The sequence below is a fragment of the Phyllostomus discolor genome, chromosome 1 (genome assembly GCF_004126475.2).
Source record: "Phyllostomus discolor isolate MPI-MPIP mPhyDis1 chromosome 1, mPhyDis1.pri.v3, whole genome shotgun sequence".
Lineage (NCBI taxonomy): Eukaryota > Metazoa > Chordata > Mammalia > Chiroptera > Phyllostomidae > Phyllostomus > Phyllostomus discolor.
The window spans coordinates 41,611,808-41,634,390 of record NC_040903.2 but is presented as its reverse complement, the minus strand read 5'-3'; the positions used below and the strand labels follow the sequence as shown (position 1 = coordinate 41,634,390).

General features: G+C 36.1%; 1 protein-coding gene and 1 pseudogene across 2 annotated transcripts; both read left to right on the top strand.

The window, feature by feature from the left end:
• Positions 1 to 1,173: 1,173 nt before the first annotated feature.
• On the top strand, positions 1,174 to 2,123 carry LOC114492996 (annotated as a pseudogene).
• Positions 2,124 to 4,295: 2,172 nt separating this feature from the next.
• GNRHR (gonadotropin releasing hormone receptor) lies at positions 4,296 to 19,165 on the top strand. Of its 2 annotated transcripts, none has more exons than XM_028508084.1 (3): positions 4,296 to 4,814; positions 17,788 to 18,007; positions 18,921 to 19,165. In XM_028508084.1, the coding sequence occupies exons 1-3, from the start codon at positions 4,296 to 4,298 to the stop codon at positions 19,163 to 19,165; spliced, it is 984 nt and encodes a 327-aa protein (XP_028363885.1). The 2 variants fall into 2 exon arrangements, with proteins under 2 accessions (XP_028363885.1, XP_028363886.1); XM_028508085.2 differs by having other exon boundaries at positions 17,916 to 18,007; positions 18,921 to 19,062.
• The last annotated feature ends 3,418 nt before the right edge of the window (positions 19,166 to 22,583 follow it).

Genomic DNA, 22,583 nt, shown 5'->3' with positions numbered 1-22,583 from the left:
GTACACGAAGAGGATGGAGAAGATAATACAAAGGGAAACAAAGATATCATGCCTGAGTATCAGTTCAGGTCATGAGGGAGAGTCACTCATCCCTAGAGCTGCCTGGGTTCCTATGGGCTTTCTAGGCCTTGTGTATCATAAAAGAGAGGTCTGTTACCTAAGAGTCTCATTGTCTTGCTACCAAAAAGACCTAATTACCATGACCCTTCATTCACTAAGGACCCTGACATCTTGCTCAGTCTTTCTCTTTACCCCACACCAATAAGAAAGGTAGTATAGCATAGGAGATAAGGAGAGTGGCTCTGGAGGCAGATGCATATGATATAATTCCCAACTCTGGTGTATAAATGGCACCCTTTATTCAACCATAAAATAAAGATAATAATAGTACTGACCTCTAGGGTTATTGTAAGGATTGAATGTTTATATATGTAACATGTTTAGAAAAAGGCTCGAAATGTAGTTAGTACCCAATAAATGTTAAATATTGCTAATAGTATCATTGCCAGCATCAGTGAGCACCTTCAAAATCCACATGTTTGACCCATCCAATAGCCTAGACCCAAAGTTCTTTGAGTTCCTTAAATGCATCAGACTTCATTCACACTCTACTCCTATCCACTTTCACAGCCACACACTGTATTTTCTTGTTAGAACAGTTTCACATCCCAAATCTTAAATTCAAATTTCTATCTACATTGTCCTAGGTTATGATCTGTTACTGCATTATAGCTTGTTTTCATTCCATCACGATCCTCTTTTCCTAACATCCCCTTCTACTTGAGTCTACCCCCACCTCCACCACTTTCATCTATCCACTTCCTTTCTTGTCTAAGCTCCTATACTAAACTCCTTATGGTTTTACTGAATAATCAGCTCCCCCAATGGATCTGCTCCCTTGTCGTTCTGTAACATCTGCCCTAGTCCCTTGAGCTGGTTCTGCCTCAAAATCTCTAAACATCCTCAAGACTTACATATCTATCTTTAAAACCCTTTTTTCTTTATTATGTGTCCACTTCCTCAAATCTCATATGGTCTTGCAATGGCTATTCTCATCAAAGCACTAAAGCTAAGGCAGGTTCTCTTCCATCAACTGCCTGAGTTATGCTGTAAGAAGAAACAACCTCTCCTCCTCCTCTATGCCATCTACTTGGCAGCCACAAAGCAGCAACCATGCATAAATGCATCTCCATCCACACTGGCCAAGCTGGTGTCCAGACTGGAAATGGCTACTGGGACTTCTATGGCCTGTAACATGGCATCCAGCTGGATGGCCAGATGCCAAGTAACAAAACCATTACATGGGGAGATGACTTCTTCAACACCTTCTTCACTGAGACAGGTACTGGCAAGCATGTGCCTATGGCAGTGTTTTTAGACCTGGAACCAACAGTCACTGATGAAGTTCATGCTGGTGATTACTGCCAGCTCATCCACTCTGAGCAGCTTATTACAGGCAAAGAATATGCTGCCAATAACTGCCAATGTTCTCCCTGCCAATAACTATGTGCGTGGGCACTACGCCATTGGCAAGGAGAACATTGACCTCAACCTGTACTGAATGTGGAAACTGGCTGACCAGTGCACAGGTCTTCAGGGCATCATGGTTTTCTACAGCTTTGGTGGGGTAACTGGTTCCGGGTTCCCCCTCTCTGTTGGTGTAACGTTTCTCTGTCAATTACAGAAAGATGTTCAAGCTGGAGTTCTCCATTTACCCAGCCCTCCAGGTTTCCACACCTACAGTTGAGCTCCATAATTCCATCCTCACCACCCACACCACCCTGGAGCACTCTGATTGTGCCTTCATGGCTTACAATGAGGCCATCTATGACATCTGTCTCAGAAACCTTGATAGTGAGCACCCAGCCTACACTAACCTGAATAGGTTGATAGGCCAAATTGTGTCCTCCATCACTGCTTCCCTCAGCTTTGATGGAGCTCTGAATGTTGATCTGACCAAATTCCAGATCAACCTGGTGCCGTAGCCCCACACCCACTTCCCTCAGGACACATATGCCCCTGTCATCTCTGCTGAGGAAGCCTACCATGAACAGCTTTCTGTGGCAGAGATCACCAATGCATGCTTTGAGCCAGCCAACCAGATGGTGAAATGTGACCCTCACCATGATAAATATGAGGTCTGTCTAGAAAAATTCCAACCAATGTTAACATAACGAGAACAGCATATATGACTTCGATGTAACCTGGTAGCCAAAGAGAGTGAACTAGAAGGTGCATATGTGAACAATGACAACTTCACTATACTAGTCAGTGGGGGTGGTAGATGCCATTGAGTGAGCATGTGTACTGTGTGGCTGTCCCATTCAAAATGACTGAGCAACAAATCTGCATCACATTTTTCATTAAGCTTGAGCATTTCTGCACAGAAACTATTTGGATGACTTAGAAGGCCACAGCTATGGACAACTGGTGATTGACAGCTTCATCACCACAACACACCTGCTCATGCATCATGTCTCGTGTGGAGTTTTTTAGCAAAATATCAAATCACCCAGATGACTCAGCCCCTCTACAGCCCAGGTTTGGCACCCTGTGACTTCAGGCTTTTCCCAAGACTAAAATCACCTTTGAAAGGGAAGAGATTTCAGGCCATCAAAGATATCAGGGTAGTATGATGGGGCAGCTAATGACAATTGGGAGAGTTACCTGAGGTTCCAAGCTGCCTACTTTGAAGGGGGCTGAGGCATCATTGTCCTATGTACAATGTTTCTTGTACCTTGTATCTTCTTCAATAAATGTCTCCATTTCTCATTTACATGGCTGGATACCTTCTAGACAGACATATATACCAGGTATTTAGTAACTATTTATTACATGAATCAATATGAAACAGGCAACAGTGTGGTGATTGCAAGGGGTTGGGGGTATAAAGGTGTTAAAAAATACAATAAAAATAAATAAAATAAAATAAATAAAACAGAAAAATACAAATAAATAAACCAACAAGATTAAACCATTTAAGTCAAAAGAGCCACCTCTACTCTTAATATTCTTCTAGCTTTGACTGCCAAAGAAGCAAACTAGTTGACAAATGACAAATCAAGCTGGTGATTTAATACATTCCAGGGTAAGTCATACCAGTATTGGTAAATAGCTTCATCAAACACTTACCACGAATGTTAAAATAGTAATATAGGGAAAGTTTCTAAGTGGACCCAAAGTGAAATGATCAGATAACATATAGAGGAATATAAGCAAATATTCTTCTTATATAGAAGCATAGTAATATGGTTATAGCATTGATATAGCATTCTCTCCCATATCTAGTTACTATATGCAATAATGCACAATAATGGTAAGTATAATATTTTAAGTGGAACCTAATCAACAAAACAAACAAGTGAGCAAAATAGAATCCAAGACATGGAAATAAAGAACAAACTGACAGTGACCAAAGCGGGGAGGGGAGGGGGATAACAGGGGGAGGAAGAGGAAGGGTCAAGTTAAGGAACATGAACAGAGGACTCATGGGCACCCACAATGGGGGCAGGGGCAGACTGTGGGAGTGCGGGGTGTGGGGGACAGGGTAGGCGAGAGCAACAGGGAAAAGGTGGGACAAGTGTAAATGAACACCAATAGAAAAGCAAGTCAATAATTTTTTAAAATAGTTAATTGTTTTTATTCTACCTTAAGAGTGGATAATCTAGCCACTAAGATTGATTGATAAAACTGAATACAGCCCAATTTGTACTAGATCAAACTGATTCTGTTAAGGTATTAATTTGGTGTTCCATGGAGGATGCTTCTAAATTAACATATTTGTCTAGTGTTTGAATACACAGCAGTGTGTGATTGAAAAAAAAACAAATATTTTTGAGAAATGTATTAATTTTTAAAACAACAATTCTAACTAGATCAACTTTTTTATTTTTCTCTTCATTTTCATTTTGCATCCTTTGGACAGAACACTAACACCTTTTAGAAAATCTCTTTATTAAGATTACTTGAATAATATCCTGAGTGAATTTTAAATTCAAAATTAAGCTTCAAGTGTCCTTCCTCACTTGGGAAAAATGTGAAAACCAGGCCACCTGCTGAGGTACTACAATTACATTTGGCCCTCAGAAGGTGTTTGGTGTGCTCTGTTTCAGTACTCTGTTGGATTATAAGCCCTCAAAACAAGTTCACCTTGATCTTTCACATTAATATAAAGCCCCTTCAGGACAAAGTGTGACATAAGTCTAAACCGGTGACAGAAATAAAATGGGTTCAATTATGACACAACACCAGAAGTGCCAGAAATACAAATCTTGAGGTTCTGTCAGCTGGGAAGCATGGCAAACAGTGCCTCTCTCGAACAGAATCAAAACCACTGTTCGTCCATCAACAGCAGCAGCCCACTGATGCAGGGCCACCTCCCCACCCTGACCTTATCTGGAAAGATCCGAGTGACACTAACTTTCTTCCTTTTTCTACTCTCCACGGCTTTCAATGCTTCTTTTTTGTTGAAACTTAAGAAGTGGACTCAGAAGAAAGAGAAAGGGAAAAAGCTCTCAAGAATGAAGGTGCTTTTAAAACATCTGACTTTAGCCAACCTGTTGGAGACTCTGATTGTCATGCCCCTGGATGGGATGTGGAACATTACGGTCCAGTGGTATGGGGGAGAGCTCCTCTGCAAAGTGCTCAGTTACCTGAAGCTTTTCTCCATGTACGCCCCAGCCTTCATGATGGTAGTGATCAGCCTGGACCGCTCCATGGCCATCACAAGACCCCTAGCTGTGAGCAACAGCAGGCCGGGACAGTCTTTGATTGGCCTGGCATGGCTCCTCAGTGGCCTCTTTGCTGGACCACAGGTAAACCATCACCATAAACTTGCTAGTCTATGGCAGTCACAGATTTCCCATCTAAACTTGAGTGTCGTATTATGCATCGCATTCAGAATTGTATTATTGTTGTGCATGGGCTCTGGACATCTGAGAGTAGGGTATAATCCTGGCACTTTTACTGTGGCAAATTTCTTAATCTCTTTGGGTTCTAGTTCCTTTATTTATAAAATAGAGGTAATGCTTACTTTATGCAGCTGTTATAACGATTAATGTATTGAAGCATCTAGATGATTGCTAGTATATAGAAAATACTCCCCCAAAATATAGCCATTCTCAAACTGTCTCATCTCCATCTTAATCTTCCACCTATTTTTTTCTTTTTGCTCTGGTTGACATGCTAAATTGACAGACTCTTCAGGAACTATGAAATTTTCATAGAAAGTTTTTATAGCATCTTCCCTGGGACTTCTTGAGTGGAAACATTAAGAATTCTGTTGTAGTTCAGAAAGAACTATTCTCAGTTAATATGTTCTTAAGTTTGCAGCTGAGTGGGATTGAATAAAGAGGAAAAGTGGGAAATCTTGGACTCTTGGAAGTTTGAATATTTCCATGAGGCTGACTTGACCTTTCTGGAGTGAGTTAGAATGTAATAGACTGTTAGCAAAACTCTAAGACTCTTGTGGTAGGCATAGGCCCTCTCCTACAAGTGGCAGATGGGTATCTCTCCAGATTGTTTTCAACAGAGGCTGTCTGCCTTTGCTAGCAGTCACATCTCTGAAGAAAAGGACACATGCTTGCAAACAGAAGGACCCTTTAATAACAAATGAACAATTTTCTGTATGCTTGTAAATGCACAAGAATGTGTCAAAAAGTAAAGTCAGCCCTAGCTGATGTTGCTTAGTGGATTGAGTTCCAGCCTTCAAACCAAAGAGTCATCAATTTGATTCCCAGTCAGGGCACACATCTGCGTTGAGGGCCAGGTTTCCAGTAGGGGGCACACAAGAGGCAACCACACATTGATGTTTCTCTCACTCTCTCCCTTCCTTCCCCTCGCTTTAACAATAAACAAATAAAATACTTTTTTAAAAAGTAATGAAGTTACTTAGCTATAGCTTATGTCCTGAAGTCTTCCATTTTGTTTAAAGTATGCTGCTTATTGATTGGTTTTCTTGGAGAAGATAAAGACAAAATGGCTTCCTAACACTGAGCCTTGTACTGATGAAATACGGAAACTGCTCTCAAAGAAACTGTAATTCTGTTGTGAAGACAAAACTTATAAAAGACTAATATAACTATATACTAAGTCATTTTAAACCTATTACAAGAGTAAGAAGAGGGAGAGATGAGTATGAGTTAAAATGGTAAAGGAAGATTTTAGGGTAAAAGAATAAACTCAGTTTTTAAAGAGGAATGGTATTTAGATAGAAGAAATATTGTAAGTCAAGGATCACATACATTTTTAGGAAAGGTTGAAAGTGTGATTTTCATAGGCGACATGTCTGAAGTGAAAAACTGAGAGTTGGGACTGGAAAGAAATTGGATTCGGTGGTTGCTCCCTTTGCTTTAACCTCATAGCATTCATTGTCATAAAGTAATGTGATTATGGCTTTTGGCCTATCTTTGCCTTTAAGGTATATGCTCCTCAATAGTAGAGACTGCCGTGTTCAACTTATTTCATATTCCCAGCACCTAATCAGATACCTAGAAAACATAGAATTTCAAAATATTTGGACCAGAGGGTTTTTTTAAATATGAAATAATTCTTTCACCTTTTACTAAAAAAAAAAAGTTTAGATGAATGAATCAATGAATGGGGGTACAGTGGATTTATATTACAGAAAACATCAATAGCCAGGGGAAATTCTGAAATGTGGGAACCACAGAGCTTTTGTGAGTCCTACACAAAAAGTAAAAGGAATGTTTTCCAGTTTTATTGGGAAAGAATCGATATGCATGACTGTATGACTTTAAGGTATACGACATGATGGTTTGACTTACATGTATCATAAAATGGTATTGGAAAATGCAGTTTTTGTTTGCTTATTTTCTTGCTTACAAAATTGTTTAGCCCTTGCTGCTGTGCCTCAGTTAGGTGGGCATTGTTCTGCAGACCAAAGGGTCACAGGTTTGATTCCCAGGGAAGGTGTGTACAGTAGGCAAACATTCCATGTTTCTCTCTCACATCAATGATTCTGTCCCTCTTTCTCCCTCCTTTTCCCTCTAATAAAAAAATTAATTTTTTGTCATAAAAAATCAGCACATAGATATAAAAAACAAGCCTTACTTTCCCTTAATCCTATTACTTTACAAAAGTATCTTTATTTGAAAGGACAGGAAAGGCAGGCTTTGAAAAGAGCTAAAATATTTGCTTTAGGACATAATATGGCAATATAAGGTCTTTATATTAGTACACTTATTTGCAAAATAGTTGGCAATTTGGAATACTGATATAGATGAAAGTTAAAACAGAAGTGGTGCCCTTCTTTTTTCATAAAAGGCCATATAAAATGATTTTCCCTTTCCTTACTTGGGAGCTTCTTCATTTTAATGTCTGCATGAATTCAAATGCAAAAGTCTGTCACATGGCAGTCACACTCTCCCGTGTGATCACAGTCAGCACACTCTCACCGGAGGTCCAGCGCTGCACAGGCAGCTTCCACTCGTCTGCCTGCCCTCTGCCTGTGTCCAGCCAGTGCCGGAATGCAGGCGGTCCTCACGTTGCACACTGCTGTGGCAGCTGAGACCCATGCAAAGCATGGACGCCTTTGCAGTCTGCACAAGTTTCAGAAGAAGTGGTACAGTGCCAAGTGGGGCCTGCCTCTATTTAACGTATCATTTGCTTCCTTTTCCCAAATTACAAAACAAACATTACAATATAAACCTTTTCTCAGGTGTCTTCTTATGTCTTATGTATTCTTTAAATTGGAACACCTGAGTAAAAGTGTAAAAACATTCAAAATTTCTTAAAAGATAATGTTAAATTGATTTCCAGAAAAACTATATACTATTATTTTTCCTGATACCCTCAATGTAGAAAGCACCAGTCTTTTTTAACTTTCTTGAATATAAATGTGAAAAAGAGTATATTTTTTGCATTTTTGGTTACTGATATTTTGACTAATTTTAGCATTTTTGTATTTTTATCAATATTCTAAACATAACCTTTGACATTGATTTATATGATGTTGTTCTAGTACTTTGAGTGATTTAACTTAGTTGTAGCTTAATAAATGTACTACTTTGCCTTTAAAAGAAGACTTAGGATTATCACAACAGGTGCAGCTAATCTATCATCTCATATAAATACAATAAGAAAAAAGAAAACAATTTTTCTCTTTGTGATGAGAACTCTTAGGATTTACACTCTTAACAACATTTCCTACATGTCATACAGCAATGTAAACTATAGTCATCATGTTATACATTGCTAAAGTGATTTTTAACCAAACTATTTTAAGAAACTATATGGAGAGAGGAGAGAGACAAAGAATTTAGATCATCTGGCAAAGAGGTGATTAGGTTGAGAACAAAGGTGGTGTCAGAGGGAATCAATAGTAATTACTAGGATATTCCAAACAAAAAGCAAAGCTTGGCAACAAACAGGCATTAGTAAAAGGTTAGTAATGGAGGGGAGTAAAATACAGCTCCAATATTTTTAGCCAAGAAATTTTCAGTAAAACCATTGAAACAGACAGGTTGAGGAGTGTTTTTTTCTTCATCTGCCTGTTTATTTAAAAAGAGAGGAAAGAAGGCTTTGAAAAGAGCTAAAAACATTTGTGTTAGAATGTAATATTGACACTATAAAGTCTTTGTGTAAGTACAGCTATTTGGAAAGTAGTTAGTAATTGGGAATACTGATGTAGGTGAAAGTCGAAACACAAGTAAATATGTCAGTTTATGATCATAACTGCAACACAAACCAACAATGTCTCTGTCTTTTAAAAGAACTCTCCCAGAGGCTGTAAGTAAAATATTGATTTATTAACTCAATTTTTTCATCTAAGTATAGCACAGCAATCATAGGAAGAAAAGAAAATGCCAAATACGTATCTATCTTGATGTATTGTAATAAAAAAACATACAAAATTACATTGTTTAGGAGTTTTAAATGATACATAGGCTGACCTCAAATACATTGCTCTACCTGAGATATTTATGTGAATATGGGCCACAGAAAATAATGGTACTATTTTTTTTGTAAGACAAATAACTCATGTTTACTTTCATCAGCACTTTAAATTTGTAAAGAACTTTGTGAAGTTTCTTGAAAAACCTAAAATACATAATCATATTTTATACTTACATTAACTCTACAAAGTGCATCAGAACCATGTTATCACCCGGTTTCACACGTAAGAGGATGTCCAAGGACAACCTCTGAAAATAATGACATGCAAATCGTTTTTGGTGGTAGCCCCAAGTAAGAAATGCACACTGTGTGCAGACACGGTTTGCCTGCCTGTCTGCCTGTCTTTCTCCCACACACCTGTGACTGACAAAAGGTTTTAATGAAAGACGTATCCACTCTGTTCCATTTTATTTTTTACTGTCAATTATGACTGACTCATGGGCACAACCTGCAGTTTGAAAACCGCAGGTTTAAAGGGATTCCCTGGCTTTCCCAGTGTCACTGGCCTGTTGTCTTTTTCTTAAGGCCAGTTTTCCTTCTTATTACAGTTCTCTGCTATCTCTCTGAATAAAAGAGGTTTCAGCCCTGTGACCAACATTACAGGTATTTGGTGTGGAAGACAAGAAACGCAGAGGGCTTTTCCCTTCCCGATGGTGACGCAGGACCTCAGGCTTCAGTGTGCTCTGCGGACCAGCCCATTAACAAAGACGCATCCGTGGTGACTAATCCACATTGAAAGAGTGACTTTGATTTTCATCCCCGGGTGTATATGTTAATTTTCTATTACTTGCGTAATTCATTACAAGGTTAAAAAAATCCAACAAGTTTGTTATCAAAATTTAGGCCTGGCAACCTGGGAATTTATGACATTTTGCTACAGGGCAGAAAAAGTACATTTCAAACTGGCCACCTTGGTTTTCCACCTTTCTGATTACTAACCACAGAAACTAAATTCTGTGATAGTTTGGGAATATATGTCCATAAGTTTCTGCATAGTATACTGTAGGAACTTCCTAACTTTTAATTAGTAATGGAGTTTTTAAAAATTCTATGTGGAGCCAATAAATGAAACAGATATAAGTGGATTTACTCTGGCTGAACAGGGGTAAGCAAGGCCTAATTCTCTGCTTAGTATTCACTAGCCCCAGTCATGGGGTCTCTGAAGACCTCACATATCCCTGCAACAAAGTGTGACAGGCAATGGGATGGTAGAAATGGCATGGGTATTGGATTCAAACAAAGTTGGCTTCAAATCTCAATACTATATCTTACCAGCTATGCGATTCTGTATAAATTACTTAACTAACTTTAAATGCAATTGTAAAGAATCAGATATATAAAATCATCTAGTACAAGACTTTGTAAACACTTGGTTAATGTTCATTCATTTCTTTCCTGTCTTCATTCTTTCTTTCATCAAGTCAGGACAGGGAAATAGTAGGGAAATATGTGTATTGTGATGCATGGTTCTTTGAAAAACAGCAAAAGGAATTGGTTATGTAAAGGTTTGTTATTTCAAATTTCTCAAAATTATAACACTTATTCTGACTGATAAGCAAATTTGGCCAACCTACTCCATGGTCACCAAACTACCCTACTCATTTTGGAAAGGTGTGTGTGTCAGAACACAATAAATCAAGTCTTGGGGGCATCATTGCTAAAAGTAAGAGGAGAAAGGATAGGAAGGAGGGGGGAGAAGAGAAAAGAAGAAAGAAAAAAGAAAAATAAAGGGGGGAAATAAAGCAACAAACATGACCTGAAAGAAGATCTAATTTAAGAGCATCTGTGGTTAGTCTGGTAAGTATATGTTGAGGAGAAAACATTTCCTAAACTAGGTGTGTCCACAGATAATTAAAATTTACATCATTTCCAATGACAGTCATTTAAAACCACAAGAATCCCAGAGCAGCAGATTGTTTGCAGAAAGAGTCATACCACTAGCTCATACCACCGTTTAATAAGAAACATCACATATTGACAGTATTAAAACTCTATAGGCCTGCAGGCAAGATACCCGAGCCATTTTTCAGTCCTTGGTGTAAAGACGCGTGGTTTAAAGATGTGTGGAGACTTGTGTTGACACAGAGAATTTACAAATTTATAGGGCTAGAAAGCACTTCCAAGCTTGACAAACAGTTAAAATTCAGTAAATACTCATCACACACGTACAATATGCCGAGAAATATACTGGAACACAGTAACAGTATACTTGTAGAAATAACAACAGCGATGCTGATGATAATGAACAATAGTTATGGAGGACATAAATGTTGGGCAGGAATTATGCTAAATGCTTTCGAATGCATTACTTTGAGGCTCCCAACAACCCTATAAATTAGATATAATTATTGTCCTTGTTTTATTCATGAAGAAACTAAGGATAAGAATGTTATATAACATGCCCAACATTACCATCTATAAGTGGAGGTGTCAGTGCATCTAATTAATTCCATACTCAGAGCTTTTAACTACTACACAATACCACACTGAAACGTTGTCTACTTTCTTTTTCCCTGTAGGAGGCTCCAGAAGGAAAAGGCAGGACATTGTTAACATGAGGAGAAATAGTTAAGAGATTTCAGGAAAAAAATATGTGGCATATATTTATAAATACATATAAATTATAAATACATATATATGGATGCATATTTATAAGTTGTGTGCCTTATACATTGCATCATAATAACTGTTATAATTTATATAGTGTTTGTGCCAGGCACTATTCTAAGCACTTCCTAAGTATTAATTCTTTTAATTGTTATGACAGCCCCTAGGGGGTATTAACTATTAACATCTCCATTTTATAGATGAGGAAATTGAAGCACATCATCTAAAGATAATTACCTTTGGAAAAGATTACGTCATGGGGTAATGGTGTAATTAGTGTGGGGTGAGGTGAGGGTTAAAATAATTCTAAAGAGAAATGGGCTTCTGCAATTGACTGTAAAGATGGAAAACAGATTGCTCTTGTTTATGACTAAATAAAGCAAACAGGGATGAAATTGGGGTCAGGGATGAGAAGGGAGAGACATAAAGAAATGAAAGAAATATAATACTAGGACAAAAGAACCACTGGAAGTAAAATGATCGCTCTAATAATCATTAAAATGAACATGGCCTTGGAGCATAAAATAAACTGAACCAAGCCTAAAACAAATTAGTTTATGAGCAAGTAGCATTCTGATTTTCCATACCATTTGACTATACCTTTCTTTTTTTTTAATTTACCAATCTATCTTGTATTGCAAGTGTCACATACATGCAATTATCTTCCCTACCAAATATTCAACTCTATGATAGTAGAATATATCTGATTTACCTTTCAGTACAGATAAGCACCTAGTATAGTTTTTGATCAAGGAGATGCTTTTAAAAATAAGCATTTATAAAATTTTAAAAAGATGATAACCAAAACTTGCATCATAGTACTATATTTCAAAGTAACTATTATTGGGAACTTCATCATTAAAACTTAAAAATTAAAATATTAGAGTGGAAGTGTGGCCCAGTGCTGAGAATAAAGTCAAGCAAAGATTTTAAGGGAATATATGATTCTCTGGTTCTAGGAAAAGTACCCCTTCCAGAGACTTCGACTCACATCCACTGGGTCAAATTAAAAACTGAAATTTAAATAAGGTGGCTTGGAAATAAGAATAGAAAACTGAAATGGTCCCTTCGTATTGAAGAAAAAGTTGTTCTGGATCATAAAATAGAATTAGCTGACCACATATTCGAATTAATCTTGATTTTAAGATTAATGATATGATCATTGGGCACCCTCTAGTGGAATAATTTTAAAATTCTCTTTGCCCTCAAAACAAAATCAACATTTTAATTGTGAATAAAATAAACAGGATTGTATTCTATATTATATTTACTTATTTATGTTATATTTATATGTTAATAAAATTTTTCTACTGTAAAAGCAAAGAAAGGAAATACAGTATCTTTTTGAAGAGCATTTTCTAGCCTTGACTCATGTGGCTCAGTTGGTTGGGAATCATACCTCAAAGAATAGGTCACCGGTTTGATTCCTGATTCCCCCGTCAGCTGGTTGCAGGTTCAGTCCCTGGTGGGGCCATGTGCCAGAGGCAACCAACTGATGTTTCTCTCTCACATCAATGATTCTCTTCCCCTCTTTTTCCAACCCTTCCTCACTTTCTAAAAATAAGTTTAAAAAATAAAAATAAAAAGCATATTCTACTCTGGTGCTATCACCTCAAAAATGAAAGAACTACCTGACTTGTTAAATTAATTAAATGTACTAATTCAATCAAAAACATTAAAAAAGTGCTGTCCCTCATTTACTTTTAAAATAAACCTTGGCAACAAAATCAAAAATAAACAAGTGGAACTATATCAAACTGAAAGCTACTGTACAGCAAAGGAAACTATCAACAAATTTAAAAGACAACCTACCAACTGGAAGAAAATATTTATAAATCATGTATCTGCCAAAGGGTCATAAATGACTATTAATATCCAAAATACAGTCTATCTCCCTCAACTGTATATATGACAGTGGTCCTGTAAGATTATAATGGAGCTGGAAAATTCCAATCAGCTGGTGAATGTTGTAGCCCTCCTATCACATTGCATTTCATAAATGCTTACCATTGTATTACAGTTGCTGGTAGTATTCAGTACAGTAACACGCTGTACAGGTTTATTGCCTAGGAGCTGTAGGGGAAGAGGACTTGTCACCCCAAAGTCTGTCATTTTGGCATAAGGATTATTTTAGGCTGGTTAATTTTAAGAAACAGCAGATGTGGGAGAAGCTCCAAAAATAACAACAAGTTTCCCTTTATAAAAATCATTTACATTTGTAAGGGAAATCTCCATTTGTGAGGAGGAATATTTTAAAGCAGTCACAGGCATCTCAGGCTATATCTCTAACAGATAAGTATTTCTTTAAAATTCTGCTAAAGTACACATAACATAAAATCGACCACATCATTCATCTTTAGGTGTACAATTTAATGGCATTAAGTACATTCACATCACTGTGCAACTATCACCACCATCCATCCATCCATCTCCAGAACAGTGTCATCACCTAAACTGCAACTGTAACTCTACCCATGAGCAGTAACTTCCACTCTCCCTTCACCACAGCCATTACCACTCTTCTACTTACTGTGGTTATAAAGGTACCTATTCTAGATACTTCATGTAAGTGAAATCACATGATATTTGTCCTTTTGTGTCTGCCTGTTTCATTAGCCTATTGTTTTCAAAGTTCATCCATGTAGCACAAATCGGAATTTCATTTCTCTTTTTAAATCCTTTTTTTTCCAATTACAGTTGACATACAATATTATATTAATTTCAGGTATATACCTCAGTGATTATATATTCTCTAACTTACTAGGTGATCATCCCAATAAATCTCATACCCATCTGACACCATACATAGTTAATTAGAATATTATTGACTACATTCCCTATGCTGTAAATTATATTTCCATGACTATTCTGTAACAACCAATTTGTACTTCTGAATCTTTTAACCTTTTTCACCATCCCTCCAGTGGCCCTCCCATCTGGCAACCATCAAAATGTTCTCTGTATCTACGAGTCTGTTCTATGATGCTTATTCTTTTATTTTGATTTTTAGATTCAATTGTTGATAGATACATATTCATTGCCATTTTTGTTCATATTTTTTATGTTTTTTTCTTCTACTTCTTAATGAAGACCCTTTAACATTCCATGTAATACTGATTTGGTGGTTATGGACTCCTTTATCTTTTTCTTGTCTGGGAAGCTCTCTCTCTGAATTCTAAATGATAGCTTTGCTGGGGAGACCAAACTTTGTTGCAGGTCTTTGCATCACTTTGAATATTTCTTGCCATTTCCTTCTAGCCTATAAAACTTCTGTTGAGAAATCAACTGACAGTCTTATGGGAGCTGCATTGTAGGTAAACAACTACTTTTCTCTTGCTGTTTTTAAGATTCTGTCTTTGTCATTCAGCCCATTCTGCATCTCCATACTGACGAGTCTCAATGTGGCATCTTCTTTAAGTCCCTAGTTATAGAACTTCCATTTAGCTGGATGGATTTTAGGTGGTTTGTTATGTAGTTAAGCGGTATTTTTTGACATCATCGTGGAAGGCTTGGAGTACCACATTTCCCCACGCTACCATCTTGACCCCTAATGATGCACTTCTCAGAGCAGATGCCCATCATTAGTTAGAGATGACTGTATACAAAGAACTATGCAACTCAACAGCAAAAAAAAAAAAAAAAAATCAAATAATTCAATTAAAAAGCAAGCAAAGGATTTGAATAGATATTCTTCCAAAGAAGATATACAAATGACCAATAGGTACATGAAAAGGTGCTCAGCCTTACTAATGATCAGGAAAGCTCAAATCAAAGCCACAATGCAGTATCACCTCACAACCTGTTAGAATGGCTATTATCAAAAAAAAAAAAAAAAAACAAGAAATAACAAGTGTTGAAGATGTAGACAAGAAACCCTGTGCACTGCTGGCAGGAATGTAAATTGATATAGCCACTATAGAAAGCAGTATAATGTTCCTCAAAAAAATTAAAAATAAAACTACTGTATGATCCAGCAGTCCATTTCAGCATATTTATCTGGAGAAAACAAAAACACTAAATCAAAAATATGTGTGTACTCCTATGTTCTCTATAACATTAAGTACAACAGTCAAGCTACAGAAATTATCTGTGTCTATTGATAGATGAATGGATAAAAAATGTGATCATATAAATACACACACACACACACACACACACACACACTGGAATATTATACAATCATAAAAAAGAAGGAAATTTGCTATTTCTGATGACATGGATGGACCTTGTGCACTGTGCTAAGTGAAAAAAGTCAGACAAAGAAATATAAATACAGTATGATACTGCTTATATGTAAAATATTTTAAAATAAATAAATTAAATTAAAAACCCAGCTCACAAATACAGAGAAAAGATCGGTGGTGGTCAGAACGGGGTCTAGGGCTGTGGCAGCAGGGGCATGAAGGAGATCAAACCATCCAAATTTCCAGCTGTAAAGGCCATGGGGATGTGACCTACAGCATGGTAGGGATGTTGTGCTTAAAAGCTGCTGAACAAGTTGCTGAGAGTTTTCACAATAAAAAGAAAATCTGTAACTATGGTGACAGATGTTAACTGGACGTATTGTGGTTGTCATTTCAAATATACAGGGGTTGGCAGAAGTAGGTTTACAGTTATGAGTACATGAAATACAGAGTTTATTCTTATATTATTAATTATTGTATTGTTTTTCCACAAGAACAACTGTAAGCTTACACTGGCCCACCCCTGTATATAAATACCTAATCATTACATTGTATACCCAAAATTAATGTAATGTTATATGTCAATTACATCTCAATTTTTAAAACGAAGAAATAAAAGTATACAGGAAAAAAATTCTATAATATTTTGTTTGAATTTACTTGTTATCAGTTTTTAAGTGCTTGGCCATAGCCCCGACCAGGGTGGCTTAGTTGGTTGGGCATCACCCCACAAAGCAGAAGGTCACTAATTTGACTCTCCAGTCAGGGCACATGCCTGGGTTGGGGGCATGCGAGAGGCAACCAGTCAATGTTTCTCTCTCACATTAATGTTTCTCTCCATCTCTTTCTCCCTCCCTTCCCCTCCTTCTAAAAGCAAATATTTTTAAAAAATATATAATAAAGTGCTCTGACACTCTTATCTTTTCATCTTATTAATATTTCATGGTAAGTTGAAGTTTCTCAGTTGAAAAGCTTGGAACTAACTTGGTAAGGAGCATGCTTGATGAATGGGAAAAGGATGAACAAATGTCCACTGCAACTTGTTTTTGAAAACTACTTGCAACTACTTTTGAAAACTATTTAATAGTTGATTCAATTTGTGCTTTAAAAAAACATAATTTCGTACTTAGAGAAAGTTTGCCATAATTGTACAAAGATTTCTGGAATATTCATCCCTCAGATTCCCCAAATACTCGTAGCTGTTTTCAATGTCTTTCCGTTACAAACAATGCATCGGTGAACAACCTGTATAAGTGTATTTTCATGTAATGGAGGTAGGGGTGTGTCTTCCGAGTAAATTCCTGGTTGCAGAATTGCTGGATCAGAGGTAAATGCATTTGTATTACACTACTTATTGCCAAATATCACTCCATTATGGTCATACCAATTTGCATCCTCGCTAGCAATGTATGTGAGTCCTTATTTCCCCATGGCCTTGCTATGAGACTATGTGTCCTTGTTTCCCCACAGCCTTGCTATGAGACTATGTTGCTGTTTTTAATTTTTGCCCATCTTGATAGTGACAGTGGCATTTCAATGCAGACTTAATTGGCATTTCTCTTGTCATGAGTGAGGTTGAACATGTTTTTACATTCTTACATTCTGTATCTTTTTTTATGAACTGTCTGTTCATATCTTTTGACCACTTTATGGGGGTTTTCTGTCTCAAAAATAAAACTTAAATATGTATCTTGGGGGCACATTTTAAATACCAGACACAGTTTTAGATGCTGCAGATTGAACAATAAATAAAATTACTTGAAAAGTTTACTCAGCATAATTGCACCTGAAATTGAGATACAAATGAGGTTTATATCGTTGGTTTAGGATTGCTCTGCAAGTTTGAAATAATTTCCAAAATTCCAAAATCCTATAGATCCATTCACATTACCCAAACATGTTTTAAGTAAAGATCCACTTACAACTTTTCATATAAATTCCAAAAGGAAAATATTGCATTTGGGCAACAACATGCTAGAAAGCTGGCAGAATGCAGACGAAAAAAACTTTCAAGAAAATGTGCAAATACTATTGGAAATAAAGTAACATGGCTTTTTAATTTTTTTATTTTCTTATACAGTTATATATCTTCAGAATGATTCACTTGGCTGACGACTCTGGACAATCAGGAGGTTTCTCCCAGTGTGTAACACACTGCAGCTTCCTGCAGTGGTGGCACCAAGCCTTTTATAACTTTTTCACCTTCAGCTGCCTCTTCATCGTCCCTCTTCTCATCATGTTGATCTGCAACACAAAAATCATCCTCACCCTGACTCGGGTCCTTCATCAGGATCCCCACCGTATGTATCCCTTAGATTTGGTGTTGATCATGGGTAAACAGTTTTTATACAGCAATAGGCAGAGTGGCACTTCCTATGTGCCAGATGCTGTTCTGAGCAGTTGGCGCGTATTAACTCATTTAACATTCACAATCACCCCAGGCGTTTAATACTTTTATTACCTCCAACTTGCAGATGAAGTTATATCTCCTAATGTCCTCAATTTGCACATAGGGTTAAAGATGGAAGGGCAATCACCACATTTACCCAAGATAAGCATTGGCAAAGTGTTCCTGCTGGGCCTTCACAACCCTATACCAACACCTGATTTGTATAATGTAGAAAAGTACAATTTATTAAATGTTAGCTAATAACCTGTTAAAATTAAGCTGCTCTAGTTCACAGCCAATCCCCTGTACCCACACAAAATAATGATGCACATGTATATGTGTATGCATGTGAGTGTGTATGTGTTGCATATGCAAAATATTGTTGAATGTGTAGTTGACTATTTCATGTGAAACTTCACAAATGTGTTTGTGCCATTTTCCCTTCAATGCACCTGGTGTATGCTCAAAAAATAAAATTTAGGGATGTGTGAAGTAAACATGGTTATGTTGTCATGACAACCAAGATGCAGAGCATTCAATTCCACTCAAGCTCAGTCTGCTGTTTTAAATTTATATTTTAAGAATCTGAGTACCCCATATTTCAAATCCAGATTAGTTTGGTAAAAACTATTCACTATATGATATAGTGGAAAACTTGAGATATAAATATGCTTTTCTAACAAAGCATCATTATTAAAAACATTGGAAATTTATTTCCATTATATTCATTAGGTTGAATTAAGTGATTCTCTCCTCCTTTTTGCCCATTTTAGTTTTGTAATAAAACTGGTCTTCAAACACCTACTCTTTTCCCTTTTTACTAGAACTACAGCTGAATCAATCCAAGAACAATATACCCAGAGCTCGGCTGAGGACTCTAAAGATGACAGTTGCATTTGCAACTTCCTTTACCATCTGCTGGACTCCCTACTACGTCCTAGGAATTTGGTACTGGTTTGATCCTGAAATGTTAAACAGGGTGTCAGATCCAGTAAATCACTTCTTCTTTCTGTTTGCTTTTTTAAATCCATGCTTTGATCCACTTATATATGGATATTTCTCTCTGTAATTATCAGACAATATAGGAAGTCTTGGAAAGAAGAACAAGGCAATGAATTTTCCCATTTGGGAATGATACAGGTTGCAGCATACATACTTATAAACAAATCAGAGCTTAAAATTATGTAGTCATTCTTTTTTCTTTTAATCATATAGTCAAAGACTCATTTACAAGGAAAACAAAAACTTCAGGAAAAATCTTGAAATATTTTCCCTTAATCACAAACTGCTGAATTAATCTCTGCTCTTTCTGAGCAGCTGCAACACATTATTGGGTTCTCTATCACTTTCTTCTTCTATAATAATGTGCAAATATTTAAAATAGCCATGGTCTAAGGCAAAGAGATCCCAAAAAGTAAGGCTGAGAAAGCACAACACAGTCTTAATATCAGCAACCTGTGAGAGCTTTTCTCTAAAAGGGCTTAATAGCAATTCTGACCTTATGCTATAATAATACGTGGAACACAGAGACAGCATTTCCTCCCCCCATAAAAACAATTTTCCCTCCTATGGTTAAAGAATGCAATGAATCTAATTTTTCTTTGGTCTCAATAGCATTCTGATGTTTGGAGTATCAGCAACAACCCACTATCCACTTCCTCAAACTGACAAGACTTATAAGTAGTTCTTCATTTCATTCTTTACCTTGTACATGAGGGCCTGTACATAAAGAAGCATCTTAGAGGGATTCGGATTTGGACAGGAGTTAGAGCATTCCTCTAGGCTGTACAGTCTATGGAGTGTGTGGTAATTAAGTATAGTAATAATAATAACATCGTATTAAAGTAGAATCCAGAAAATAACTAGACTGGTTATGCTTTAAACATCATATACCCTGTCTTTTTATCCTACAAAATTTGTGTTTCTTACATCTATTATTTCTTTCTTTTTTATACCCTCTGTTCTAACATGAGGAATTTTTCTATCTTCTGATCTAAATAGCAAGCAAATGTACAAGCAAAAGATATTTGATATGTAAAAGAAACTCTGAAAACCAGTTTCAGTATATACAGGTCAAAGACAGGAGAGTGTTAGAAGAAAGCAAAAGAAAAACTCTCTGTAAATGGGTGACTAGCCCTACTGATATTCACATTAAGTAGTATGGCTTCCAAAATATATCAGTATAATACTTTTAGTTCAGGTCTCTTTCTACTCATTCCATGAAAAAAGGGAGAGGATGAAAATAATGGGACTATAATATCCATTACAAGAGAAAATTATATAAAGGGCTCAAAAGGAATTCAACCACTATTTAACTTTTTTAAAGACTTTATTTATTTATTTTTAGAGAGAAGGGAATGGGGGGAGAGAGAGGCAAAGAGAAACATCAATGTGTGGTTGCCACTCACATGCCCCAGACCTGGTCCACAGCCCAAGCATTTGCTCCAACTGGAAATCGAACCAGTTACCTTTTGGTTCACAGGCCAGCACTCAATCCACTGAGCCACACCAACAAGGTCAATTTATTTTTAATAGGTAAAATACCATTATATTCATCTGAAATACATAGTGCCACACATAAGATGAAATGTAATTTCCAAATATTGCAGGACATGTGGACTTGTGGAAAGTAAACTGCTAATCAGATGCATGGCAGGTCTTTCCTTCTCTTATTTTTCTCTTTTCATACTTTGTTTTTTTAGTGTTGTAGTTTGTGGTATTTTTTTTCCCACATCCTACTTCATCTTCCAATTCCGTCTCCATAGATCCTATTTCAGTCACCACTGAGCTCCTTCCTTCTGTACTTTCATTCCTACCTTCTTTTTCACTAAAGTCATACCTTTAATCAACTAATCCATTTTACCAACATCACAGTTGAATTAGACAAGGCTCAAAATTTATAATGTAATAAAGTGCTTGACTTTAACTTGAAAGTCATGTATACTGGTACAAAGATTTTATAGCTCTGCTAGATAACACAGGAATATTTATTCACAACAAAACCAACCTTCTACAAATCTCTATTATCATATACTTATTTCTAAACTGATAAAAATTCTTACTTCTGAATCTAAAGGCAAAAATAATATATACATACAAAATATAACCTAAGGGCTTTATTAAATATGTGTTTAATGAAGATATTTCAGTTTGGCTGTTATATGTTCAAGAAATTTTTCTATGTAGATATGTTCTCAGGCACTTTTTCATGTATTAAGTAAAGGGCTATTCAAAATCTTGATGAAAAGGGTCTTTAACCTACGGTCCATGCAAAAACTAATTTAAATGCACATGTTTTTTATTTCTATTTGTATTATATTATACTTTAAAAACATTACCCTGAGAGGGGTTTACAGGCCAAACTAGATGGCCAAAGGAGCTCATATCACAGAAAAAGGTTAAGAATCCATGATTCTTATGTATTTATAAGAAAGCTTATTACAACAAAAATGTATCAGAATGTACTCATTTGTTTATGTACATGCATAATAATGTTAGTATTGAAACTGTATTGTTTCAGTTCAAGTACTCATCACTTTGAAACTTATTAAGCCTCTCAAGGTTCAATATGCAATGCAAAACTTAGTAGAGATAAGTGTATTACACGAATATGATGGTACACAAATCATAATGTGGGTATGGACATAAACTAAAATTCATAGTCCAAAAGGTAAATGTAGCTTTTAAGTTAAAGATACACCACTCAACAAAGGATACTTAATACTTGATATTATAATCAATTACTCTATTTCCAAACACAATAAAAGGGAGAATCCAATATATTAGATAAATAAGATTCTATCTTGGTCACATTCTCTTTTATTTAGCATATAAATCTGGTTTAAAACTTGATTTCCTATTGCAGCTCAATTTAGTGAAGAAATTGCATGAACTAATGACAATGAATTGAACAAAAATTGCACTAATTCAATTTTGGCCTAAGAAACAGAGCTATAATAGCTTTAAAAAATGGGGGGATGGTACCACAAGCATTATCTTCTAGGGAGCTTAAATCAGTGTAAGTTTTAAAGTTCCTTAAAGTGACCTGATCTCAGAATTTATTTGGTAGTCACAAAGAGATCTTTGTGGGCAGTTAAAAAATATTTAGAATTTAATATATTTTGCCTTTAGCTTAGTTTCAAAAGTTGAGCCAATTCACTGATACTGTCTAATTTCTATAAATTGCATCCATAGGAAACTAAGTAAAATAAGGTTCAGCTTAATCTCTAACTAAGATTATTTAAATGTTAACTTAATTCTTATGGTTATTAAGTTTTTTAAACTCAAGTTTAAAGCAATTAGTCTAATTTTAAAAATTATCTAATATATAGAGTGCATGCATAGGAACAATAGAATACATACAAAAAGTGTTGAAATAGTTATCTCTGAGTGATAATTTTTTAAAAATTACTTTCTTGTAAATTCTTATAACTTCAAATTTATAAATTAAATATGTATTGCTTTTGTAATGAGAAAAAAGTAAGTAA

Bases quoted from the DNA above. Each gene is read 5' to 3' on its own strand.
- GNRHR (XM_028508084.1), top strand. From the start codon at position 4,296: ATGGCAAACAGTGCCTCTCTCGAACAGAATCAAAACCACTGTTCGTCC. The intron at 4,815-17,787 runs GTAAACCATCAC...TTTCTTATACAG, and splicing joins GCCTCTTTGCTGGACCACAG to TTATATATCTTCAGAATGAT. The intron at 18,008-18,920 runs GTATGTATCCCT...CCTTTTTACTAG, and splicing joins CCTTCATCAGGATCCCCACC to AACTACAGCTGAATCAATCC.